We start from the raw sequence: 25,715 nt of genomic DNA, 5'->3' as shown, positions 1-25,715 counted from the left end.
CCAGGTGGCTCTCCAGTGTGTGAAAAAGACTGCTCTCCCCGCTGGCCTGTCCTGGCATCTCTGTTAATGCTAGCGGGCGTTTCCGGCCCGTTTCCTCCCATTCCTTTCTATGCTCACCTGAATGAGCGCTAACCCTGGCAAGAGCGTCCCCACAGGAGCTCTTCTCCACCAAGACGGACGTGGCTGCTCCGTGTCACTGGCATTTTCACAATGTCAGTGGTTAGTTTTTTTAGACTGAAATCTTTACTACATTTAGAGCTTGCATGTATGGTCAACCAGCTGTTTTAACACGTTTCAAAAATACTCCCTCTCTGAAAAACCATTTTATTAGTGCAAGCTACTTCTATTTCATGTCAGAGACCAGTCTACTCTTTTGCCAATAACACAGATTTAATTATTTAGGTTTAGAAAAGCTGTTAATACCTAGTAAGTCAAATCTCTCCTCATTGGTTTTCTTCTTCAGGTAATTTCTTGGCTATTTTAATTTGCTTTATTATTGGAGATGAATTTCAAAATCATCTGCCTTGTGCCTCCTTCCTGTCCCTGCCCAAAAACCCCATAAGGATATTTATTACTGGAAATATAGGACATTTATAGATTAATTTTAAAGGACCCACATGGTTTTTATTATTATTATTAGGCACACACAGAGCTCTCATCTGCTAGTTCACTCTCCCCAAATGCTCCAGTGGCCGGGGCTGGATCAGGCTGCAGCCAAGAGCCGGGGACTCCACCCAGGTCTCCTAAGTGTGTGGTAGGGATCCAGCTCCATGAGCCATCACCTGTGGCCTCCCAGGGTCTACATTAGCAGGAAGCTGGAATCAGGAGCTGGAGCTGGGATTTGAACTCAGGCACTGAGGCATGGATATGGGCATCTTACCCAGCATCTTCACTGTTCAGCCAGACGTCCCCTCCAAAGACCTTCATCTTTCCAGGCCCTAGGCTTGTTCACTCAGGGTCATTATATCTCTTTCCACCCACTGGAGGCTTTCTATTATGTCCCTCGGTCTTAAGTTTTGGCTTTTGTTTTGTTTTTCATTTAGATTCTCTGGACTCATTTTGTTAAAATATTAAGGTCCCAAAAAAACATATGTGAAATTTTTAGCCTTACACATGTCTAAAGTGCATTTCATGAAACTTTGTATTTTTGCATTATACTCTAAATGGGATTTTCTTTTTCAGCTTATCTTCTGTACACTTATCCTGAGCCCAGGTACATCTACATATGTAGCCTATGTAGCCTAAGACGTTCAACTGGGAAAAACAAATGAAGTAGATTTTTCAGATAAAATCTTATCATTTGAAAATAACGATCAAGTTTCCCTTTTCTTTCTCAATATTCATATCTAATTTTTTGTCTTCTGTTACTGCATTAACTAGAAAATGCAGAAAATTTTCTGGCTTTAGTAAGAAAACTTATAGTCTGATCTTTCACTCCTGAATATGAGGAAAATTCCCAACAGTAAGGAAATATCTTTGTTCCTGGTTTACTCAAAGATACAAAGATTGGATTTTTATCTTTTTTTTTTTTTTTTTTTTTTTAAGATCGATTTATTTGAAAGGCAGAGTTACAGAGAAAAAGGGAATGAAAGACAGATCTACCTACAGGTTCACTCCCCAGATGGCCGCAATGACTGGGACAGGGCACCTGGAAGCCAGGAGCCTAAAACTCCACCTGGGTCTCCCATGTGGGTGGGCCATCTTCCGCTGCTTTCCCAGGCTTTCAGCGGGGAGCTGGATCAGAAGTGGAGCAGCCAGGCCTTGAACTGGCGCTCCCAGGGGATGCCAGCGTCGCCGACAGCAGTTTAACCGGCTGCACCCCAGCACCGGCACCAAAGGCTGGACTTCCGCAACACACTGGTGACTTCTCAGCTCCATTCGGAGGACCGGCTGGTCTCCTCTGACCTGCTGCTGTGATGAACGGTGCAGGTGCTTTCCGAGCACGGGGCCAGCCTTCGCTACTGAAGTAGCCCTGCTGCTGGAAGGGCACAGGCTACCGTGCCTGACGGTGTGGCTGTGCTCTCTGATAGAGACACAGCACCCCCAGGGCAGGGGCTGAATACCAGGCCTCTCCCTGACCTCCGCAAGTAGCGTGCGAGGCCCAGCGCTGCTCCCCATCTTCCGCTGGATAAACAGCCCGTGACTCTTTTCTGAGGGTTCCGTGCTCGGCCCGAGACACGGGGTGAGGACGACAGGGTCGTGCACGCGGTGAGCAGCGAATGGACGATCAGTGAGTCAGTCAGTGTGCTGCCCCCGAGGCCTTACTCTCTGGAAGGCTCCTGAAAAAGCTGCTCTTCAGGAGGGAAGAAGAGCGCCGCGGTGGCTGTCAGAGCCCAGGCCCCGTCCGGAAACACCTGGAGAAGAGCCTGCCAGCGGCAGTGCGCTCAGCGGGGACTGAGAGCGGGGAGCGGGCCTTTGGCCGCAGGAGCTAAGCCCGGGGAAGCTTCACAGGGGAAATATCCTAGGAGCCGAGAGAATGCAGCAGGAAGAGGCGTCTCTCGGGTCCATCCGTGGCTGCCAAATGGCAGATGTCAGCCCATTCTGCCGGAGAAGGAGCCAGAAAACGGGCCAGGTGTCCCGGTGGGAGACCAGACTCTCCCTGCCACTCAACAGAGCGCCCTGAGAGGGGAGCGAGGGAGGACAGCACAGCTACGCGGCCGCAGCCCTTCCGCCGCCTCTCCCTCCAATCCCGACCCCTCCCCGGGCTCTGGTCCCAGCTGGCGTGCGCGACGCTGGCGCAGCATCCCCGGGGCTCTGGGCCTCGGGACTCTCGCTCCTCCTGCTCCCGGCTCCCCCTCAGCACCCTGCCCTGGGCGCCAGGAGGTGAGCAGAGGTCCGGAGAGAAGACAAGGCTGCTCCCAGGGGGTGAGCTCTACGCCTGGCGGAGACCCAGAGGGCCGGGCCCCGCCTCTGCGGGAAGAGGCCTCCCTGGGTTCCACTGGCAGCTCCACTCCACACATACGAGTCCCAGGGGCCGGCCGAAGGGATATTTTGGTCTCAGCAACAAAGTGGAGAAAACATTTCTCTGAACCCTACCCTCTCCAACCTCTGACATGCCCCACCTTCAAGAAGAAAAAAAGTTCTGTGTGTGCAGAGGGAAGGGGGATGGGGCGGGGTGGGGAAGTTATTTTCTTCCACAATAAAGAAAAGTCAACAGGATGTTCTCCAAAGCTACAAATATACTTTTGCAAACAGTAAATATCTCCATTAGCAGCATGATGCCAGTTGGCTAATTCTGTCTCAGTAAAACCCTTCCAAAAACACTCCTGCTCTTGTGTAACGTCTATTTACAACAACAGCTCTTCTGCATTTTGCATTCGCTGGGTTTCTCAATCTTTTGTTCCTCACCCCCTCTGTTGCAGAGGCAGAGACAAGAGGCAGGCCCAGATGGCAGCTAGGTGGGGATCCCCTGGTCACCCCGGCCTTCTCCGGAGGCTCCAGCACTCGCATCACACGGAGAGTCAAGGACGCGGAGACCCAGGCGTGCCTCCCTCGAGTCCCTGGCCTCTAGAGTGCGCCTGGGCCTGGCCTAGGGGTGGAGAGAATCCTGAACCGGTCCGATCCATCTACCCCACCCTGGATCTCTCTGGTAGCTCAAGCTGGCCAAGATTCCCCAGTGTTGGGGGAGGGGGAAGGGCGGGCGGGCTCAGCAGAGTAGGCGGCAGTTGATAGTGGCTGAAATCCTGGCTCCCCCGGGAGTGGTCTGGGCCTGAGTCACTGTCTCGGCAGAGCAGGAAGGTGGGCGAGAGGCAGCAGCTTCTGCAGGCTGGGAAGACGGGCCCTTCCCCCACCTTCTGCGACTCCATCCTTGGGCTGCCTGCACTGGTCGGCCAGGGCAGGGCTCATCCAGAGTCATCTGGCTCGGGCACAACAGCTGCTTGCAGGGTGCCATCCTCCTGTCTGAGGGGCCAGCTGGCCAGGATGCCCAGGGCCACGGAGAGTTCAGCCTGAGCCGGGGCGTGCGCGACGCCGCCAGAGGAGGGGAAATGAACCGAGCTGGAAGGCATCCATGTCAGCGCCCATGCCCACCGTCTCCGCCCCCCAGATCAGCCGGGTCCAGAGCCAGAGCGCGCGGAACGGGCCGCCAGTCTGCGGAGGTATGTGTGGGTTTAAAAATAAAAGGCATGACTCTGCCTTGGCTGACTGGTTCCTGGGACTGCAGCACTCCCCTAGCTCAGCTGTGAGTCCCTCCTCCCCCGCCACTCCCCCAGGCTGACCTCTGGAGTGAGTCACGCCACGTGAAGTCATACAACCACAGGGAGCGCGCGGTGAAGGCAGGCGGCTGTGTGTCGAGCACCTATGACTGTCAGGGTCTGTGCCAGTGCACGTGGCACACGGGCTCACTTCAAAGCACTCCACACCTGCACCGCACGCCAAGGGGCCAAGCCGGGAGACCTTGCCTGAGTTACCTAACCTCCTCGGGTCTCAGGCTCCTCGGCTCACAGGCGAGCCGTGAAGACTCCGTGAACTGCATGCCTACAGCAGCTCCCGAGAGTCAGTAGGTGGTCTGAACGCGGTGCGAAGGAGCGGAGGGTGGTAGCTGGATGATGGCCAAGAACCCGAGGCTCCGAAGGGGTGCGACTTGCACGGTCACACGGAGATGCGTACACTCCAAAGAACCAGGAGGAGACCTGGAATGCTCTTCTGTTTCGGGGGCAAGCAGCTGCCCTATACCATACGGCACCACAGACTGCCCAAGTTACACACGTGCTTAAAATGGAGTGGCGGTAACTCTGTCCTAACTAGCAAGAGGATCCGTGAGGCTGACGGGGCGTAAAAAGTCAGGAAGAGAAAGACAGGCAGCTCAGGCCCTTTGGTGGTTTTGGAGGGGGAGGAGCAGCTATAGAAGAAACACCTTCAGATCCGATTGACAAGTTACCACCTATTCTCATCCCATTCTCTGAGACGGGGAGGGGGAGGGAGACAAGGCTCTGTGACGTGCAAGTCGTGGAAGTGGAAGTCCTCCTGCTCTCTTTACAAGCCAGAGGGAAGCCTCCGGGCCTCAGCTCCTCCGACAGCTCGCGGTGGCTCGGATGCACCTGCCAGGAGCAGCGGACCAGCGGGCTTGCACATCTGTCCCTCACCAGCCAGGGACTGGGACAGCGCTGCCACACGACCCGTCTCCTCTTTCCTCTCAAACTGCCAGCTGGAAAGCAGGAAGTAGAAGGGACACTGAGAAAGGAAAATGACTTCTACTGCATCTTTTTAAAAATTATTTATGATTTATTTATTTATCTATCTGAAAGGCAGACTTATGGAGACAGAGATGGAGAGAGAGCGAGTGAGAGAGAGCACTTCCATCCACTGGTTCACTCCCTAAATGGCTGGGCTAGGCCAAAGCCAGGAGTCAGGAATTTCTTCCAGGCTTCCCACAGGGGCGCAGGGGCCCAAGCACTTGGCCATCCTCCGCTGCTTTCCCAGGTGAATTACCAGGGAGCTGGATCAGAAGTGGAGCAGCCAGGTCTTGAACCAGCGCCAATAAGGGATGCCGGCATCGCAGCCAGAGGTGTGACCCATTATGCCACGACGCTGGTCCTAGAAACTGACTTCTGTGCCCTTGTCTAGGTCATCTACCCATCTTGGCCACAGTGGTTAACCACTGTCTCTGTCATAGCAATGATGAAAAAGTAAAGAGAATTATGGGAGCAGGTGTTTACCCTAGTGGTTAAGACATCGGTGACCCACACTGGGGTGCCTGGGTTCGATTCCTGGCTCTGGCTCCTGACTCCAGCTGTTTGCCAACAGACACCCTGGAAGGCAGCAGTGATGGCTCAGGTAGTGGGGTTCCTGCCACCCACATGGGAGACCCGGATGGAGCACTTGGATCCCAGGTTTGGCCCTAGCCCAGCCCCGGCTGTTGTGGGCATCTGGAGAGCAAACCAACAGATGGCAGCTCCCTGTCTTTCAAATAAACAAAAAATTTAAAAAGCATTACGAAATATCATAAACACTCAAAAAACCACAGAGAATCCATACTAAATACTCAAGTATCCACCACCTGACTTTGTCAAACCCTGACCTGAAGTCACACTTGCTGCAGGGCTTCCTCTCTGAGCCACGTTCACGTTCACGGTAGGATCCTGCTGACGCTCTGAGGACCACACCCTGGCACCTGCTCCTCCTCCCCTCCCTTGTTACCCTAGAGCAGGGGTGGGGAACCTTCTTCCTGCCAATGGCCATACAAAATACCAGCTTAGAACTTTGCCTGCTATTTGGAGTCCTCCTGGCAGGGCCAGGCCAAAGGATTCCGTGGGCCCTACAGAAACCACTGCTCCGAGGTCAGTACTGATGGTTTCCATACTTTCACCACGCAAGTTGCAGCCCACAGGCAAGATGTAGTACAGTTTACAGGTGCACAGCTCACCATTCCGAGGCAGCGGACCTCTGAGGTCCGCCCAAGTCGGCACACTCAGTTCTCTCACTCCTAACTGTGACATGTACTTCTGCGTGTAGAGATGTCGCACTGTAGCTCTGACTCCCCCAGGCTGGGCATCTGCACGTTAAGACGAAGGGGAGGCTCTGGCTGCACGAATGCACGACTTTCTCTGGGGTGGGGGGAGCTGCCTCTCTGAGGACAGAATCTCCAAGGGACAGTCCCCCCTGGGGGCGCGCTCAGTACCCCTGGGGGCATGCACAGTCCCCCTCAGGGGCATGCGCAGTCCCCCCTAGGGGCATGGACCGTCTCCCTCTGGGGGAGCGCTCAGTCCCCCCTGGGGGCATGGACAGTCTCCCTCTGGGGGCACATTCAGTCCCCCTCTGGGGCATGCACAGTCCCCCTCTTGGGGCATGCACAGTCCCCTCTGGGGGCACGTACAGTACCCCCCTGGGGGTGTGCTCAGTTCCCTCTGGGGGCACGCTCAGTACCCCTGGGGGCATGCACAGTCCCCCTCTAGGGGCGCACTCAGTCCCCTCTGGGGGCATAGACAGTCCCCCTCAGGGGCATGGACAGTCTCCCTATGGGGGCGCACACAGTCCCTTCTGGGGGTGCGCTCAGTCCCACTGCTCCCACCTTCAGGTACTCCCTACTGCCACATTTCCAAGTTTTTTGCCAGTCTGATGCCTGTGACATGGCAACTTACTGCTGCCTCAACTGCTTCTCCCCGATTACTACAATGACTGAAAATCTTTGTATAAGCTTTTGTCCACTCGGGTGTTCTGTTCTACAACATGACTGGCAGCTTTCAAATCTGTGGATTCAGTCCCCCTCTGCATTTCATGTCTTGTCTTGTCTTGTCTTTTCTTTCTTTCTTTTTTTTTCTTTTTTTTTTTCTTTTCTTTTTTTTTTTTTTTTTTTTTGACAGCCAGAGTGGACAGAGACAGAGAGACAGAGAAAAAGGTCTTCCTTCTGTTGGTTCACCCTCCAATGGCTGCTGCGGCCAGTGCACCATGCTGATCGGAAGCCAGGAGGCAGGTGCTTCTCCTGGTCTCCCATGCAGGTGCAGGGCCCAGGACTCGGGCCATCCTCCACTGCCCTCCCTGGCCACAGCAGAGAGCTGGCCTGGAAGAGGGGCAACCGGGACAGAATCCGGCGCCCCGACCGGGACTAGAACCCGGTGTGCCGGCGCTGCAGGTGGAGGATTAGCCTATTGAGCCGCGGCACCAGCCTCCCCTCTGCATTTCTTATAACCCCACAGAAAACCACCAACCCAGCCACCCACGCACCCTATCTTCAGCTCACTGGAGTACAGGTTCTAGTCTCAGTTATTCGTAACGATGTTCTGAGATGGCTGTTTAGAAACATGGTGCGTTTCGAGTAACTATCATTCCCTACATGTCATTCCACTGTATACCAGTGTCAAAATTAGCCGTGACCATAGTGGGGAAAGCCGCTGCCTGCAGTGCAAGCATCCGTAATGGGCACCGGTTCGAGACCCAGCTGCTTCACTTCTGATGCAACTCTCTGCTGTGGCCTGGGAAAGCAGGAGAAGATGGCCCAAGTGCTTGGGCCCCTGCACCACGTGGGAGACCTGGAAGAAACTCCTGGCTCCAGATTGGTGCAGCTCTGGCCATGGTGGCCAATTGGGGAGTGAACCAGTGAATGGAAGACCTCTCTCTCTCTGTCTCTGCCTCTCCTCCTCTCTCTGTGTAACTCTTTCAAATAAATAAATCTTTCAAAAAAAAAATTCGCCATGACATTAACTGATGTGGGTCATTCTTTAAAAAAATGAAAAAGAACATAAAACAGAAAATGTCAGTGTATTACACATATGTGTTTACTGTGTAAAATTTTTACTTCATATGGGCACCGGGTTCCAGTCCCGGCTGCCCCTCTTCCAGGCCAGCTCTCTGCTGTGGCCCGGGAGTGCAGTGCAGGACGGCCCAGGTACTTGGGCCTTGCACTCGCATGGGAGACCAGGAAAAGCACCTGGTTCCTGGCTTCGGATCAGCACAGTGCACCGGCCATAGAGGCCATTTTGGGGGGGTGAACCAACGGAAGAAAGACCTTTCTGTATCTCTCACTGTCTAATTCTGCCTGTTAAATTAAAAAACAAAACAAAACAAAAACAACTTTTACTTCAAGCATGTATGTGACGTATGTATGTGGATGCATGTGTGTGACATGTGATTTTTCTAACTCTGACTTGCAGTCAAAAAATCTTGCAAACCACCACCCAAGTGAGCCTGCCTGTGCCCAGTCCTCTCTTCAGAGCCGTCGGGCAGGCTACTGCCACGGCGACATGACTGAACACCATCTTTCGTCACGCCACATCCCTGCTCCACAGCCTTCCACTGCAAAAGCCTTGGCTCAATTTCAGCCCCTCAGCACGACACCGTGAGCACCGCGCAGTGCGGCTCCGAGCCAGGGTGCCAAAGGCCCTTGCCAAACCATGGCTGCTGACACCCGGAGGGGCCTCCTGACCCCCAAGCCCGGGCTGCGTTCCGTCTCTGCACCTTTTCCACGCCCTCCTTTCTCCCGGATCCCTCTCAGTCCCCACAGAAACAGCGCGTTCCCGCCAAGCCGAGGCTCAGGTAGCACAGGCCGAGTTCTGGCTCCTGCTTACATTGCTTACACTGCTCCTGGCTGCTGCACGCTGCTGTTCAACGACCGGGTTTTGTTCTGAATCCCCAGAACTTTCCGTACGCGGGTCTTTTAAATGTCCCCCAACAGCAGACTTGCCGACACACCCTGGCTAAGTCAAAGACCCTCAGCGATCTGACCAACCTGGGAACGCGCTGCCACTTTTCTAATGCTCTTGTTTGACAGAACACTCCAGAGATGTGGAGGTTTTAGTTCTGGTTCTGCCAGGCACTCACTGAGAAAATTCTACCGAAGGGTGGATGTGAGAATGAAGTCAGACGATGGAAGGAAACTGTATTTGAAAAGTTACCGCTGGGAGTGCGTGTGTGGCCTTGACCTAAGGTGCCAGTGCCTGGGTTCGGCTCCTGGCTCCAGCTTCCCAACAACGCAGACCCTGGGGGGCGCTGGGTCATGCCACTTAGTCAGTTAGTCCTTGCCACCCTAATGGGCACCCTCAATTGAGCTCCTGACTCCAGGCTCCAGCCCTGGCCTACCCAGGCTGTTGGGGACATTCGGAGAGTGCACCAGCAGATGGGAACCCTGTCTCTCTGCCTCCACTCCTCATCCCAAACACACACACAGCAAAGTGCACACGGCAGATGTGGGGCAATAATGGTAATCATGGGGGCAGAGACTCCACTGAGAATGTCTGGAACTAAACACGGTTTAACGTTTGAAAGTAAACATGGCTTTAACGGCTCCTTCTGACCCAGGAGTTCACTCACTGCATTCGACAGAGACCTATCAGACATGTGCTGTGTGCATGATGGTTGGAGCTGATGGGAGAGAGGCGCATACTGGCCACACCTGGAAGACCCTGGAAGTGCCCTGAGGGAGGCTGTCTGGTTGTACAGAACACTCTAGCACAGCAGCAGGGAGAAGCCACTTCCGACAGCCAGGTGAACAAGGCCACCTGAACAGGCTTGCAGAGTTGCGTGCGCAGGAGGGAACAGAGCCAGCCAGACCCAGGGGGGCCTAATGGGCCACACCCAGACTTGGGCCTTTATCAGGACAAAGAACGATGGAGAGGGCGCGGGGATGCCCACCTCCAGGAATGCAATATTCAAGGGGCAGACGGAGGCAGAGGACCCAGCAGAGTCGGAAAAAGCCCCTATCTGCAGACGGGCTCTGCTTTCTCCACAGCAAACTTGGGCAGCAAGTGTCAACTGGGATCACCCATCTCATGTGACAGACGGGAAAAAGAAGTCAAAGACAGGTCAGAGGCCGGCGCCGCGGCTCACTAGGCTAATCCTCCGCCTAGCGGCGCCGGCACACCGGGTTCTAGTCCCGGTTGGGGTGCCGGGTTCTGTCCCGGTTGCCCCTCTTCCAGGCCAGCCCTCTGCTGTGGCCCGGGAGTGCAGTGGAGGATGGCCCAGGTGCTTGGGCCCTGCACCCCATGGGAGACCAGGAAAAGCACCTGGCTCCTGGCTCCTGCCATCGGATCAGCGCGGTGCGCCGGCCACATCGCGCTGGCCGCGGCGGCCATTGGAGGGTGAACCAACGGCAAAGGAAGACCTTTCTCTCTGTTTCTCTCTCTCACTGTCCACTCTGCCTGTCAAAAATAAAAAAAAATAAAAATAAAAAAAAAAAAAAAAAAAAAAAGACAGGTCAGAGGTCTGACGAGGCCAGCCTGGGAGTGATGGACCCGGAACCAGAACCAGAACGCAGCAGCCGCCTCCTGGCCAAATCCATCTGTGCTGCCCCTCACCGCCCTCCTTCCCAGGATAATGCCCTTTCCCGAGGACCATCAAGGTGTGAGCTTCCAGGCCCCGGTCATCAATTCTATGTCCAGAATTCTCTGTCCAGATCATAATGAAGACACAGGAGAGGGGGACAGAGAAGCCTCTGGCCCGCGGCCAGAAGGTCAATCAATGATCTAATCATCGCCTGCCTTCTTCATGGCTGAAAGGTAGGTGGGCAGGTGGTTCAGGAAGGCGGCAGGTATCCACTAAACAAACAGGGGGTGGGTGGGCTGCCTGCAGAGAGGAAGCAGAGAATAAAGGCCTCTCACTCTTCACGCGAAGTCCAGTGTGCAAAGGGCATCAATACTGGCCGTTTCTCACTGTGACATTTTGAAAGCCCGGCCTGGCACAGAACAATGGTTACCCTCGGGAGACCACGGGCCTTGTGCCCCTAGGCCTTGATTCATGATGACTGGCATAGCCCGTGTACTTGGTGAACTTGACCTTGGCCGTCAGCCTCCCATGATGGTTCTACGTCACTCTGAGCTCTCTCCCTACAGAGAAGTCCAGTTTCAGATGAATGGATGGATTCATGCTGCGAGCAGGAAAACCACTCTGGGAGTGAATCAGAAGGGCCCGGCCCTGGTCCTCTTGCCAGCGACTGAGTTAGGAACTGAGTTGTAATTGTGTGCCCAGGCGCCGGTGCCGTTCCCCTCTCGGGGAGAGAGGGTCAGGGTCCACGCAAGAGATGACGCGGAAGCCCCGCTGAGCAGGAAGAGCAAAGAATCTCCGCTCTGAGGGACAAAGGCACCCTTTTGGTTGTGACCCCGGTGCCAAGAGGTACCAGGGTGTGCATGTACGGGTCCATCAACTCTACTCAGTAAAAACCTCAGCTCGTGCTGGGCAGCTAGCCGCCAATTTCAACGCTCTCCCACCCGGCGGACGGCAGGACATCGGTGACGCGTTTTTCAGAAAAAGCAGCTTTCTCCAAGACAGGTGGAAGCCACTGGCCTCAGATTACCCAGAAGCCCGTGGGTGGCCGCAGCGGTCTCTGCTCTGCTGCCCTCCCTCCCAGCTTGATTTGGCTCTGGAAGCTGTCAACGCCAACCCGAGCAGCCAAGCATCCGCACTTTGCACTTTTTACTCCCAAAACCGAGGCAGGAGGACGCCCCCGGTTCACGACGCATGCTCCAAGGGAGTAGGGAACTAAAGAACTGCCGCTTGCCTGTTGTTAACTAGGTTAGGACAAGACGGGAAGGTTCCTTTTTAGGGCTCCAGCCCCTAGCAGCTCCTGCCGGGGCTTATTAGGGCCTTGCTCCCCGCTGGCCGCCATGCGCAGCTCACGGCTCTAGGACATCTGTCAGTCAATGAGTTTCAGAAGCAGCCGCGGAAGGGGAGAGTGGGCCTTGACGCTAACTGACATCAGCGGCTTCCAATGGGTGCGCCTTCTGTGAGGCGGGCACATGGTAGCCGGGCAAAGCCTCCCTGATGGGTATCCTGCCTTCTCCCTGCGTTCCTGCCTGGTTATCGTGCAGCTAACTTTGCAGAAACAAACAGGCTGCACTCTGGGAACACAGCGGCAAACCAATGGCCCCTGGGTTCTAAAAGGAACCGACTCACACAGGTGCACTTTAAGCGGGATCTCCGAGGTCTGGGGTTCTGGTGGAGTTTCTAGGACATGAGAGGAAGGTAAAGCCCTTGGCATGAGCAGCCCCCAAGGACGGCCCAGGCAGGCAGGCAGGCAGGCTGGCCACCACGGCTCTCTCCTGTAATCCAGAGCCAGCAACACGGCCAGGGCGAACTGAGTCCCACTAAAGAAATCAACCACTGGCAGCACTACGAGAGCGTCCACTCCGAGCCAGGGTTCGGCCAGTGCTGCGGCACCTGGAGTTGGGGTCTGCCCCACCCTGGCTGCTTTTCCCCTAGTTGGCCAACTCCCTGACGCTTAGGCTTGACTTCCTGTCTTTCGGAGGGCACCCGGGAAGCAGTGCGGCGAGCTGCCCGTCTGGCCCCTTCCTAAGCACCAGCACGCTTGCCTCGTCCTCCGAGGAGCTAGCGGTGCAAAGCGAAGCCGGGCCCCGACCGCCAGAGCTGAGCTCTGGGGCGCCCGGCGCGGGGTGGGGGACGGAGGCACCGGCTCCGCCTGGAGGGGCAGTTACACGACAACGGGGGCAGAAAAGCCCCCTCACTTCAAGGCGCCGGGCAGGGGTGGTGGCGAGGCGGGTCCGGCTCGTCGGGAAGAGTCGGACGCGGGGTCCCCGGCTACGGGGACGCTCCGGTCCATCACCCCGGGGGGACCTCCGGACGACCCCAGGGCGAGGGTAGAAGGGGCCGGCGCGCGCCGGGCCCGGGGCTCCAAGCGCCCCTGGCCGTGGAGCCTCACTCACCAGCTCATGGTCCCGCACCTGGCTCGGCCGCCGGGGTCCTCAGCCGCAACCCGGTCCTCGGGGATCACTTCCGGATTCAGCCAGTCTCCAGGAAGTGACGCGCCGCCCCCTCCGCCCGGAAGAGGCGTCGGGGGGCGGGGCCCGGCCGTTAACCTGTTGGCTGCCGGGAGCGCGCGGCGCCTCTCGCTTGCTGGCGACCCTGGCGTGCTGGCCCCAGCGATGGTGGACCCCCGTGCTGTCCCCGCCTCCTCGCCTCAGCCTCTGTGTGCGAGGTGGTTTCTGACTCAGAGAGCGGGGCTTTGGCCGTGGGCTCCGCGTGTCTTTCCGACTTTGCATTTGCACAGCCTCTTGCAAACAAATGGATCTGGGCGGCTTCCAAGGGGCTCAGGGCTCTGCATACACGTAGAACAGGCGCTTTGTGGGTTGGGGTAGATTTTTCTCCACGTGCCTTCCTCTGCGGAACGCAAATGATAGGAAGGACCCCATTCTTTCTGTTCCTTCCTTTCCCAAATGTCAGAAGTTTCAGCCTCTTGCCCTGGGGCCCTCCCACAGCTGCTACCCTGCAGGGAGCCCATAAACAGGCACTTACAATAGTGATAGTAATAGTAGTAAGGGTGAGATCTAGAAAAAGTCCGGGCTCTCGCTCCATCCTTGACACCACAAGTCACATCCCTTCCCTGGGGCTGGGTCCTCTCATCCCTAGGATGGCCATCGCCCAAGTCTCCACCTCTGACACAGCCAGCGAGATCTTCAGGGTTACTGGGGGGGATGCCGGCCTTGGAGGAGTCCGTCTGGAAAGTGGCTGCTCTGAACTGAGTCGGTCTCCCACCGTGGCCGGGGGCTCGGCTGGGCCTCTTGTCCTGTGCACCCCTGCACTGCGCCCACGAGTCTGATGCTCGGAGCGCTGGACCCTGGGCTGAACAAACACCTCCCTGTGCTGTGGGGAGCTCAGCCTGCAGGCTCAGCAGAGATGCAGGGCAAGGGTGGGTTTCCCAGTGAAAGCCGAGGGGCCTGGGTGCCAGGAGCCCATGCTGGAGTTAAGGGAGCAGAGGTCTACGTGGGGGACAAGGCTGTTTCCAGGAGGGAAAGCTGCCCAAGAACCGGCTTGTTCCTCGGTCCCTCGACCTCTCCTGGTGAAGTTTACGGGTGCTCCTCATTGAGCCTGTCTCAGGTTCGTCCTGTGCCACACAGATGACTAAGTCTGAGGGACACAAGCGCTTAACACCTTCCATTGCTTTCCCAGGCGCATCAGCATGGATGCTGGATCGGAAGTGGAGCAGCCGGGACTTGAACCGGTGCCCATATGGGACGAGGCAGTGGCTTAACCTGCTGCACCACAATGCCAGCCCCTAGGCATTGGGTTTTTATATGGTTTCGTTGCCTTGATGCTTCCTGCTCTGCACCTGCTCAGCACAATGTCCCAGAACACCTGGGGCAGCCAGGCCAAGGGTGTGGGGGGTCGGGAAGACAGAGGATGAGTCTAGTGGTGGGGAGCCCACACAGATTACCCAAAGATCAGATGCCCAGCTGGCAAGCAGCAGTCAGGGCCAGGGATACCTGTCTGGACCCTGGCTCCACCTCCAACTGACTTCAGGGGGTCTCTGCTCCTGCAGGCTTCATCTTCCTTGGTTGCAATATGAAGTGTCCAGGGTAGATCTGAGAGGGCAGGTGAGTGTCCTCCCATGTGCCACCTTGACTTGTTCACCACTGGTTACCTGGAGCGCCATCTTGGAGTGTCTCAAGACTGCCATTGGTGGGGAAGTTCTGTGATTGCCTAGTAATGTCTGCCTTGGACATGCAAGGGGCGCTTGATGGCGTCTATTCCACTTTGTTGCTTTGTTACAGTTTTTGTTATGAGTTATTATCTGAGCACTCTTGACAGCCAGGCACTACTCTAACCGTTCACATTTAGTTCCCACAACAACCCTGTGAGACAGGTGCTGTGGTTATGACTACCAGTTTATAGATGCAAGTGAGAAGTCTCAATTCTACCCTGGGCAACCTGGCTTGGACCTTGGATGCTGTGCACCATCAGGGTACAGCACCTCTCCTCCAGGATCCTGAGTCCCTGCCACCTCTGACAGTGTGTAGTTCTGTTAAGGCACAGCAGGCTGGGAGGCCGGCAGGGAGGTGGAGCCAGGAGAAGCCCCTGGGATTGGGCACCCCCAGGCACCCAGAGCTGCTCAGCTTCCTGCAGCCTGGGGCACTCAGGCCCGGCAGGTGGCAGCACCTGGCCTGGCCTGGAAGTCCTTCAGGGAGCCCAGATGTCCAGGGAAGCAGCAACAGATGAGGGCCCAGAGGGGGAGGAGCCCCAGGCCCGCAGAGAGCTGCCACGCTGGGGTCCCACCCTGCCGCAGCACCCAGGGCCTCTCAGCTTGCATTTCGTGGTGCCGGCTGTGGGCTTTTTTTTTTTTTCCCCTCTCCACTCTGGAAGAATGACTAACTTTAAGGACTAAAAAAAAAATGTGTTTTGATTACACTGCCTTTTTACCAACTGGGAGCATTAGTCACCACGGATTGCTGCAGATAACGGGGAAGGCAGGCAGCAGCCCCCTCCTCCCCCTCCTGCCCTCTGATTAGCTCCCAAGCCCAGGGAGGAGACTAGAGTGTACCCAGGAGGCAAAACAATCCCCCCCCCAACCATGTATTCCCCAGGCACCCAGCCAAGGGCTGCCTGGGGGCGGGCAGTGTGCTAAGTGGAGGCTGTGCAGGCCCGGAGGTGTTCCCAGGCCCTCGCTTGGTAGGAGGCGCCCACCAGAGAGAACTGGCAGGGAGACCACCGAGCCTCTGGCTCCTGGGGTCCGAGTTGGGCTTGAGGGGACCTATTCCTCCAGGTGAGGCCAGGATACACCCCGGAGGGGGATGTCAGAGACCGTCGAGATGAAGACGTGGCTACTGGGGCGGGGCCGTGCTGGCTGTGACAGGGGGCTGTGGCAGGGCTCCGGCTGGGGTTAGGAAGTCACTGGCAGGTGGGGCTGGTACTTGGCCTTGCTCCCTGCACTTGGCCACTCTGCCTGCCTCTCTCTTTCCACAGGGCCAAAATCTAGTGCTTTGGGCCGACTCTCCCTGAAGCTCCCTTTTTTTTTGCCCCCAGTTTGGTGTGTGTGTGTGTGTGTGTGTGTAAAGGTGCTTTCCCATGGGAACTGGGGGCCTTGCTGGGGACGGGACTGGTACTGGGAGGGGTGCAGCTGGGCTCTCCGGGACAGGCCCACCTATGAGTCCTGCTCTTCTGGCCTCGCGCCACCCTGGAAAGACCTTTATCTGAGCGGCCCTCCAAGGGTCAGGGCCGTGCCTATGTGTGCACAGATCTCCAGCACTAGGACCGGTAATTTTGACTACCACAGTATAGAAAAGGAAAGGAACCCGATTTTATTTCTCGGTCTCCCAAGATCAGAAGCCTTCCCTTTGGACGCTGCTGCTGCCGCCTCTCTTTAGAAACCTCAGCACTCACAGGTGTTTTCTGTTCTCCGACCTCAAAAGCTTCTGTGGTGCCATCTTAGGCAAACAGGGAGGGGGAGGGGAGGCGGGGCTTCCCTGTAGGTGGAGCAGACCTGCAGGCCAGCTGCCACAGAGAGTGGCCCACCCTGGCCCCTCCGCCCTGCCTGTCTTGTGTCGCTGTTCTGAGCATCTCACAACCAGGGAGGGGCACCCACCCCACTCTCTGCCCTGGCACCTCCCAGGAATAATCCCCCCCCCCCACTGTAGAATCTTGTTGGCACCCAGGCAAGCCTTTGGCATGTGTTAGATAAGGCCAGGCAGCTTCTCTGATGGTCTCTATTTCACAGCTGAGGAAACAGAGGCTGGACTCATTGCCCAAGGTCAAGGCGTTCGCGAAATCAGGCCAGGCAATTTAAACCCAGGTTGCCTAAATGGCCTTGGAGTGGAAAAGAAAGTGGTCAAAGCGGGCTGGATCTGGGGCTGGGGGTGGGAGCTGGCGTTTGTGGAAGACTCACTGTCCCCCTTGGGGCCGGCTGGGCTGCAGGTGACCCGGAGTCCCTCTTGCTCCGACGGCTAACCCACCCGGGGAGCAGTTTGCCAGTGTTGCCAAGCGGCAAGGCGAGAACGGGCTTTGGGCTGATCGTAGGGGAGCAGAGTAGCTTCGGGCTGTTGTCCTCTGGCTGGGACAGCCATCCACCCCCAGCTGAAGCCGCAGGGTGTCCCAGGTAAGCAGAGCTCCTGGGAGCCTGTGGCTTTCCTTGGGATTCCTGGCAGGTCCCACGCGAGTGAGCGACAGACCTGGGGAGTGGGCAGGACTGCCCCAGCCTGACCTCACTCCAGGCCTGGCTGCCCAGTGTCCGCCCCCTGCTGCTGTGGCCGAGACAGCCCCCAGACACTGGCAGGGCAGGTGGCAATTATCCCTGGGCACTGATTATACTGCAGGACCGGCAGGGCCCCAAATAGCACGGCAGTGCTGCCTGGCACAGGGAGTGGGGGAGGAGAGTGGGCCAGCTGGGGAGGAAGGGGCAGGACCAAGGGGCGTGTGGGGTGTGTGAGCCAGGAGACACTGCAGGGCACGAGGGCTTCATGCAAAGGCCTCTGTCTTCTGGACATGTCTGGACCCCCGAAGAAAGGGGCCAGTTCCCACGGCAGCTGCTAGCCCAGAGAAATGTGGTCTTGGATGAAGGCGGTGCCTGGGATGCATCTGGAGGGGACAAGAAGAAGCAGGGTGCCAGCCAGGCCCGGCCAGCTGCTCCCCTCCTGCCCTGCTGAACCTCTGGACAGGTCATGAAGGGATCCCCATAGAAGGTGCATGGTGGGGAGGGGGCTGAGTAAGTGGGAGTCCAGCTCTCAGCACTTCTTCTTCGACCAGATGGGAGCCAAGCACCTGCTGGGGCCACAGCTGCTACTGGGGTCACAGCCTTTTAGGTGGGGTCTTGTGAACGGACCGACTCCTGGGCTGGCGATCTGGCTTAGCAGGATAAGCCACTGCCTGCGGAGCCAGCAGCCCCTGTGGGCACTGGTTCGAGTCTTGGCTGCTCCACTTGCCCTCCAGCTCCCTGCTAATGCACCTGGGAAAGCAGCAGAAGCCATCTTCTGCTTGGACACCTACATCTACAAGGAAGACTTGGAGGGAGCTCCTGGCTTAGCCCTGGCCATTGTGGCCATATGGGGAATGAACCAGCAGATGGAAGACCTCTCTCTCTCTCTCTCTTTCTAACTCTGACTTTCAAATAAATACATATTTTTTGAAAAATCATGAACAAAAGAAAAGAACTGTCCTCAGGCCAGGGAGACCCGGCTTGCTGCAAACCCACCCCCCACCTCCCACCCCCCACCCCACCCCCGCCATGTAACTGCTCTCCCTGCTGCCAGACTGTGTATTGCTGGCCTCAGTCTCCCTGACAAGTCAGAGAGGGACTTGAGATGGGCTGGGCTAGCACCTCCCTGGCGAGGACCCAAGGACCGGGGGAAGATGGGGGAAGCCCAGCATTCTCCCCGCCCCCAGCTCAGGAGTGGGGAGCAGAATGGCTTCCCAGAGGTGTGTGACTGAGGGCGTCAGGGCGACCCAGCTGCCCAGTGCCTGTGTCCCTTCTCTCCACCCCGAGGGACCCAGCACCCATCAGGAAGTACCATCTCAGAAGCCACCTGTGTGTTCTGTGGACCCAGGGCGGAGAGGGAGGCTGTCGGTGGCTCCCAACCACCTCTCCCAGCAACTCTGCTAATCCAAATAAGATAGGGAAAAGGCAGTGGGAGGAAATGATAGTTTCATGGTTATTTTCAGAAAGGAAACAAAAAAAAATGCAAACAGGAGCACACCCTGCATTTTGGTACAAAATCTAAGAGTCTCAGGGAAAAGAACCCACAGTTCTGCCTTCTTCTCGTCCTCTCGCCAGATGCTGGGGAGGGGCTGCCCAGGCTGTGGGGGCCTCGGGCTACTTTTCCAAGCAGGGAAGGGGAGGCGAGGGGCCGGGGGAGGCAGGTGTCTTGGGGGAAGCCAGCGGAGACCCCTGCCAAGAAGGCCTGCGCGGAGAAGCTGAGGCCTCTTCCTCCTGGGCAGACAGGAGCCCACCCTTTGGGGGCGGAGGAGCTGGAGCTGGGGTGGGGAGCGAGAGGAGCGCTGGGAGATTCTGGGGTGGTGCTGGGAGAGAGAGAGCAGTGGCGGGTGCAGGATTGGTGGGCCGGGAGGGTGTGTTCTGGGAGCACAGTGCTGGGGAGAGGAGAGGAGAGGGGGAGGGAAGGCAGCAGCGGGTGCTCGCTCCCTCGCTGGCTCGTGGGAGAAGGGAGTAGGGTTTCTGTGCGCATGGGAGCGCAGGGTGTGTGTGCCGATGGGAGCCGCCAGGCCCAAGGCAGGCAGGAGGGCTTGCTAAGGGCCCCCCACAGCTCCCAGAGCTGGGTGGGCACACTGGCTTCTGTCCCCAGGGGGACTAACCTTTGAGTTCTAACCCCTGGGTTTCTCCCCCGGGAGGCAGAGGGGGAAGGGAGGTTGGCCTGGGCTTCAGGGAGCTTTGCCTGCAGGCTTGGTCTCAGCCCTGCAGCCTGGAGTGTGTGCACGGGAGGGGGCTGGTGCAGGGGGACTGGGGACGTGGCAATCTGGGAATTCCCAGGGCTTGCAGTTGAGGAATTCTAAAATTAAGGGGCAGAGAGAGTGAGTAGTAGGCCTAAGAGAACTGGAAGGAGAGAAGACCTTGGGCGATGAGCTGGCTCCGTGACCTGGGCCCATTTTAGAGCTGTGTCATCTGAGGCCCATTGCTGGGTCCAGTTTCCATGACCAGTGAGAGATGGGGGCGCAGTGGGGAGCAAGCTCAGGTGAGCTGTTAGGTGGTCTGGCTGATGACAGGGCGTCTTCAAGGAAGAACAAAATGACGCCGGCGCCGTGGCTCAATAGGCTAATCCTCCACCTTGCGGCGCCGGCACACCGGGTTCTAGTCCCGGTTGGGGCGCCGGATTCTGTCCCGGTTGCCCCTCTTCCAGGCCAGCTCTCTGCTATGGCCAGGGAGTGCAGTGGAGGATGGCCCAGGTGCTTGGGCCCTGCACCCCATGGGAGACCAGGAAAAGCACCTGGCTCCTGGCTCCTGCCAGGATCAGCGCGGTGCGCCGGCTGCAGCGGCGGCCATTGGAGGGTGAACCAACGGCAAAAGGAAGACCTTTCTCTCTGTCTCTCTCTCTCACTGTCCACTCTGCCTGTCAAAAAAAAAAAAAAAAAAAAAAAAAAAAAACAAAATGAGGCTGAACTTCAGGAAAATCCTGGTCCAGGCAGCCCCTGCACGGAAGGGATGTGCCCTCCATCCCTCCCAGCCTGCTGAACCAGACCCGGCCTGGGACCTGGGAGGCTTGGAGAGGAGATGGAACCCATGACTCAACCTATGGGACACGGGCTTGACCCAGGCGCGGTTGGGAAACCAGCTGACGCTGTGGTGGGGTGAGGGAGGGAATAAGTGGCTGATGCCCTAGATAAGGGCAAGAGGGTGTGCCGGCAGGGAGGGGCTGCTGTTCTGGGCAGCTGCGTTGGGAGGAGCAGCCCGGCTTGGGGGATGGAGAGAAAGAGTGAGCTTCCAGGATCTTCCGAGAGGCCTCTGCTGGGATGAGGCGCCGATGCTGGGCTTGGGGCTAAAACCCGAAAACCGAGGCCTCCCAGCAGGAGGAAGTGTCAGGGTGGAGCCCAAAGACCGACTCCAGGGGAGCCTACAGGCATGGCGTCCTGTGGGACCCCAGACCAGGGGACCTCACTACTCCGTCCATTTCCATACACTTTTCAGGCAAATACATTGAAAATGAATTTGCATTTTAATTTGAGTTTTAAAATGAAAATGCATTTAAAGACCCAGGGGCTGGTGTTGTGGCGCAGGGAAAAGAACCCACAGTTCTGCCTTCTTCTCTGCCTCTCGCTGATGCTGGGGAGGGGCTGCCCAGGCTGTGGGTTAAGCCACCACCTTCCACACCGCCATCCCATATGGGTGTGGGTTGGAGTCCCGGCTGCTCCACTTCTAAGGTAGATCAGCTCCCTGCTAATGTGCCTGGGGAAGCATCAGAAGATGGCCCGGGTACTTCAGTCCCGGCCCCTGATGAAGCTTCTGGCTCCTGGCTTTAGCCTGGCCCAGCCCTGGTCTTTACGGCCATTTGGGGATGGAAGATCCCTTCCTCTACAGAGGGCGTGTGGAGCCCCAGAGAGGGGACGTGGGCTTGCTGCTGTGGTCACTCCCGCTGCAGCGGAGCCAGAGCTGTACGTCCGTTTGATGACACAGTCTCCCGGGAGAGGGTACCATTCCCGGCACGACTTCCGGGTTTGCACAGCTGACCTGAGCAGTGACTGTAGTCGGACCTGGCTCCCAGCTCTGCCTTCCCAGGGGTTCCTGTGTGGAAGGAGGAAAGCATCACCCTCCCCACCCCCCAGCGGTGGTCTCCTACGACGGGAAGATCTCCTTCATACCTTTACTTTCCCACAGCCCCGAGGAGTAGCGTGTTGGCCCCATTGTACAGGTCGGGGAATTGAGGCTCGGCCAAGGGAAGAGACTTGCCCCATGGTCTCACATGCTGGGCTTGAAGCCACTGCTTTCTCTTTTGGTGGAGAGACCAGAGCTGCAAGGGAGGCGCAGGTAGGTGGGCTGGGAGAGGGGAGGGCGGAGGTCTTGTGCATGTTTGTAAGGGTGGGAGCAGGCTCCAGGCACACCAAGAGGAAGAGGACGTGGGGTGCCTTCCTCCCAGCTCACCCGCAGGTCCTGCGCTGAGGCAGGGAGTGGAGAGGTCGGCTGTGGGAGGCTCTACTCAGATCCACAGAATCTGAGGCTGGATCCCTCCCCTTCTAAGCCCCCTCCTAGCCCTGGGAAAGAATGCCCTCTAGCCAGGAGAAGGCTCCAGAATGCAACACAGGACGTGTCATCTGTGCCGGGCACCTCCACCAAGCCAGCTGGGCACGCTCCAAAGACGCCAAGCTGCTATGTTCCCGGGGCCTGTGGGCCTCTGGGACTTTTCTCTTCCCCCTCCAGGAAAAGGACAAAAGACCAAGCAGCCCCACGGGCCACCAAGTGGGCGTCTGGGGCCAGCTCAGCTCTAGCTGGAGTCCAGCAGGATGATCCATGTGGAGTCTGGGACACAGCCCCTGGCATGTTGGAAGCACTCAGTGTGCCGGAGGTCTTGGTATTATCGGGGCGGGGGTGCTTTCTGGGATTCTCTGGGAGATTCCTCTCCCCGACTCTTCTGCCTGCCCCTCACCCACCCTGCTCCCTCCAGACCTGGTTTAGCTGTCTTCCCGCGGGGAACTACCACTCCCACGACACCAGTGCCAACGCGTGGACATCAGCCCTGTCTGTGTCTGCCTCCCCGGATGGAAGGCAACGTCCTAAGGGCGGGAACGCATCTAATTCATCTTTGCACCGCATGACCCCTCCCCTGGCCCCGCCTGTGCCCCAGCGCTGTCCCTGGCTGGATGCAGTCTTGCTAAATGTACTGGATGAACGAATGAACTGTGAAGGCATTCTGGATGATGATGCCAAGTTGTCAGGGAAAGACAGAGACTGAAGGGAGCTTTGGGAGAAACATGAAATGGAAGACAAAAAAAATTGGGAGAAAAGAGCAGGGTTTTTTTTCCCTCAGCAGTGAACTACTTAGCCGTGACTGTACAGTGATGCTACAAGACTGAGACTTGTGTTGCAAGATAAGGTGCTGCTGGTGACACCGGCATCGCATTCTGGAGCACCAGTTCGAGTCCCGGCAGCTCCACTTCTGATCTAGCTCCCTGCTAATGTGCCTGGGAAAGCAGCGGATGATGGCCCAGAGATCCTTGGATCTCTGCACCCGTGTGGGAGATTGGGATGGAGTCTGACCATATTGGAAGAACCCAGCCATTCATTGGCCTTTTGACAAGGCAAGAAACATGGCCACCCAGCCATGGACAAAGCAGGGAGCTGGCTTAGCAGGAGCCATTTGTGAGGGATGAGGCTGGAGGGGGTTTCCACTGCCAGGCTGGCCAGCAGAAAACAGTCACCCACGTCGCTGGGGCCTGGGCACCCAGGCAGAGGTCGACAGGTGGGGAGAAGGCTCTCCGGCCAGGTGGTTCTGTCTCTCATTGGCCATCAGTGGCCTCTGACCTCTCAGACAAGAAGGAAGGTTAGGAAGGTGGCAGTCAGGGGGATTAGAAGCCACACAGAGGGACGGGAGGCTTCAGGGGCAAAGAGGAGAGGCAGCTTGGGGAGAGGAACAAGGCGACTACCCCAGGCCCAGGGCTGGGGCAGGGGGCGGGGGTAGGCTTCAGGGTCCGTCGGGTTCCCCTCTTCCTTCCTCCTCCTCCTCATTCTTCTTTTAAAAAGTTGCTTACTTATTTGAAAGGCAGAGTTACACAGAGAGAGGGGCAGAGCGTGAGAGAGATCTTTCGTCTGCTGGTCCACTCCCCAAATGGCTGTGGCTGGGCAGAGGTGATGCCAGGAGACAGGAACTCCATCCAGGTCTCCCATGTGGGTGCAGGGGTCCAAGCACTCGGGCCATCCTCCACTGCTTTCCCAGGCGCATGAGCAGGGAGCTGGACCGGAAGTGGAGCAGCCGGATCCAAAACTCGCACTCATTTGGGATGCTGGAGTCACAGGCGGCGGCTTAACCTCCCGAGCAACAACACTGGCCCCTGTCTGCTTCTTCCGGACACGTTAGTTCCCTTTATAGAGTTCCCAAGACCTGGTCTCGCACTGCCTCTCTGACCTCGGCTTCTGCTACTGACCCTGTCCTCAATTCTCTCCAGCCACTCTGGCCCCCAGCCTCCCTTGAACAGTCCAACAACGCTGCCTGCTCAGGACATTTGCATATGCTGTCCCTCCTGCCTGGTCTACCTGGCCTGTCCCGTCACCACCTGGGCTCCGGTTCTAAGGGTCCCTTTGTGTGAGGTTTCCTGGACCACCCACAAGGAACTGAACCAGCTCCCCTTCTTTCTTCGCTGAGTGTTCCTGCACCACACGTATCACAGTTGGACACAGCACACATCTGCTTGCTCGTTGATGTGTTTCTGCCCTGGGGAAGGTGAGTGTTGAGAATGCAGGACCCCCAGTGCCTGGAAGAATGTGTTGCGTGTGCCAAACCCTCAACACGTATTTACTAAATAAATGAGGCAAGCGCCGACTTTCCATGGACTCCCCCCCCCCCATAGTCTGGATCTGTGCAGGCTCGGACGAGTCACAGACCTCTGTCTCCTGATCTGGACCAGGCGATTCCCCGTATCTGGGGGGAAGGGAGGAGGGGGAGGGGAGGGCCCCGAGCACCGCGGCTGTCTCACACACCATCACTGCCGTGGAAGTCTCGCTCCTCCCCACCCAGCCCCACGGCCGGGAGCTGGGACTTGGGGTGAAGGATGACTAAGCGTCGGATGAAGGCAGAGCAGTGGCTGGGGCAGGACTGGGGCTGCTGCGTTTTATTTAAATCCATGATAAGGATCAGGAAGCAGGCCACAGCCCAGTGACACAGACACTAACCCTGCAGTTGATACAGGGTCAGGAGTCTGTTGTAACCACCCATCTCGGAAAGAGAGAGAGAGAGAGAGGCCAGAAACTAGGCAACAATGAACCTCAGCTGTGGCCCACAAGAGGGAGAATTCTTGCTCCCTTTGGGTGAACTGGAAGGCTGGGGGGTTGCGGGGGAACCCCATGCTCAACAGGCAGAACCCTAGTGGACAGCACTAGCAGGGACTGGGAGGTGCACCTGCTGGGTCAGAATGGATGCTCTGGTCCTTGGGGAGGACCAGGGCCCTCTTTCTCACAGGTGTGTTAGAATGGGCAAAGGGGCCAGGGGCCAGGCCAGGAAGGTAAGTATCGGACAGAGCACCTGCAGTGAGCCAGGTACCAGCTGTGTGGCCTCAGGTGAACCGCACGGCAGCCACGACTTCGATGGGCGGAAACCCAGGCTCAGACGCTCACACTGCGAGGCGGGGGCAGAGCCGAGATTCAGATCTCGGAGGGAGGAGATGGTTCCGAAGCAGGTTCAGGGCCGCTGGGCAAGAGCTGGGTTATCCAACTGCCTCCTCGTTTGCAGGCTGAGCCCGAGTCAGTAACAGGAGGCCCACTGGGCAGCCTGGCGTGGGCACCTGGAGTGTTCTGCCCTCCTGCTGGGACAACCTGACCTTCCTAAGCGGTGACGAGAAGGGAGCCGAGGGACTCGGATACAGACATCCGGGCAGCCTGGAAGGGCCACGTGCTAAGGAACAGAAGGTGCCGGAACTCTTGCAGCCTGTCGCTGAGCAGGTGTCAAAGGAGCCGGAAACTCAGTCCCATCCTGGTCCACGACCCTCTCCCGTTTTGGTGGATTCTGGGTGGGTTGACAGGCGACCCCTGGGGCGAGCCGTCTCACAGCACACAGCCCCACACAGACCATGGTGCTCACCTGGCCAGGCCTTGTCCCTAGCCTCAGGGCTGGCCGGTACCTGTCTTCCTCCACGGACTGGAGAGCTGGAGGCATAGCCGTGACACGATCACCAGGAACCCAGTGGATGACCCCAAGGGAACTGAAATCCGCTGGAGAACAGATTTCCTGACGAAAGGTTCAAGGCGGAGATGGCTGCTGGCCCTGGGCAGGGGCGCTGGGGAGAAGCAGCCTCAAAGACCAGCTTCCTACAAAACGAGCAGGGGCAGCCGCAGAGTTGGGGGCCACCCCTGAGCCCCCCGTGGCCAGAGGGAAGGAGGAGGCTGTAGAAACAGCCAAGCCTCTCCCTGCTAA

General features: G+C 57.5%; 1 protein-coding gene across 3 annotated transcripts in view; it reads right to left on the bottom strand.

Annotated features, from left to right (window-relative positions):
• Positions 1 to 13,166, bottom strand: part of BIN3 (bridging integrator 3) — a 42,295-nt gene extending 29,129 nt beyond the window's left edge. For 2 of the 3 annotated variants that reach the window (XM_017338320.4, XM_008249867.5), the window contains exon 1: positions 13,089 to 13,166. Coding sequence is in view for 1 of the 3 variants with exons in the window: in XM_008249867.5 (XP_008248089.1) it covers positions 13,089 to 13,096 (8 nt within the window). In the remaining 2 variants the exon portion in view is untranslated. The remainder of the gene's footprint in view (positions 1 to 13,088) is intronic. The other variant, XM_051836749.3, reaches the window with a different exon arrangement.
• Positions 13,167 to 25,715: the final 12,549 nt, after the last annotated feature.

The sequence above is a fragment of the Oryctolagus cuniculus genome, chromosome 8, assembly GCF_051225735.1.
Source record: "Oryctolagus cuniculus isolate XC-2025 breed Fujian yellow rabbit chromosome 8, ASM5122573v1, whole genome shotgun sequence".
NCBI classification, from domain to species: Eukaryota; Metazoa; Chordata; class Mammalia; order Lagomorpha; family Leporidae; genus Oryctolagus; species Oryctolagus cuniculus.
Note: the sequence above shows the minus strand (reverse complement) of the source record. Positions and strands in the feature narration are given on the sequence as shown.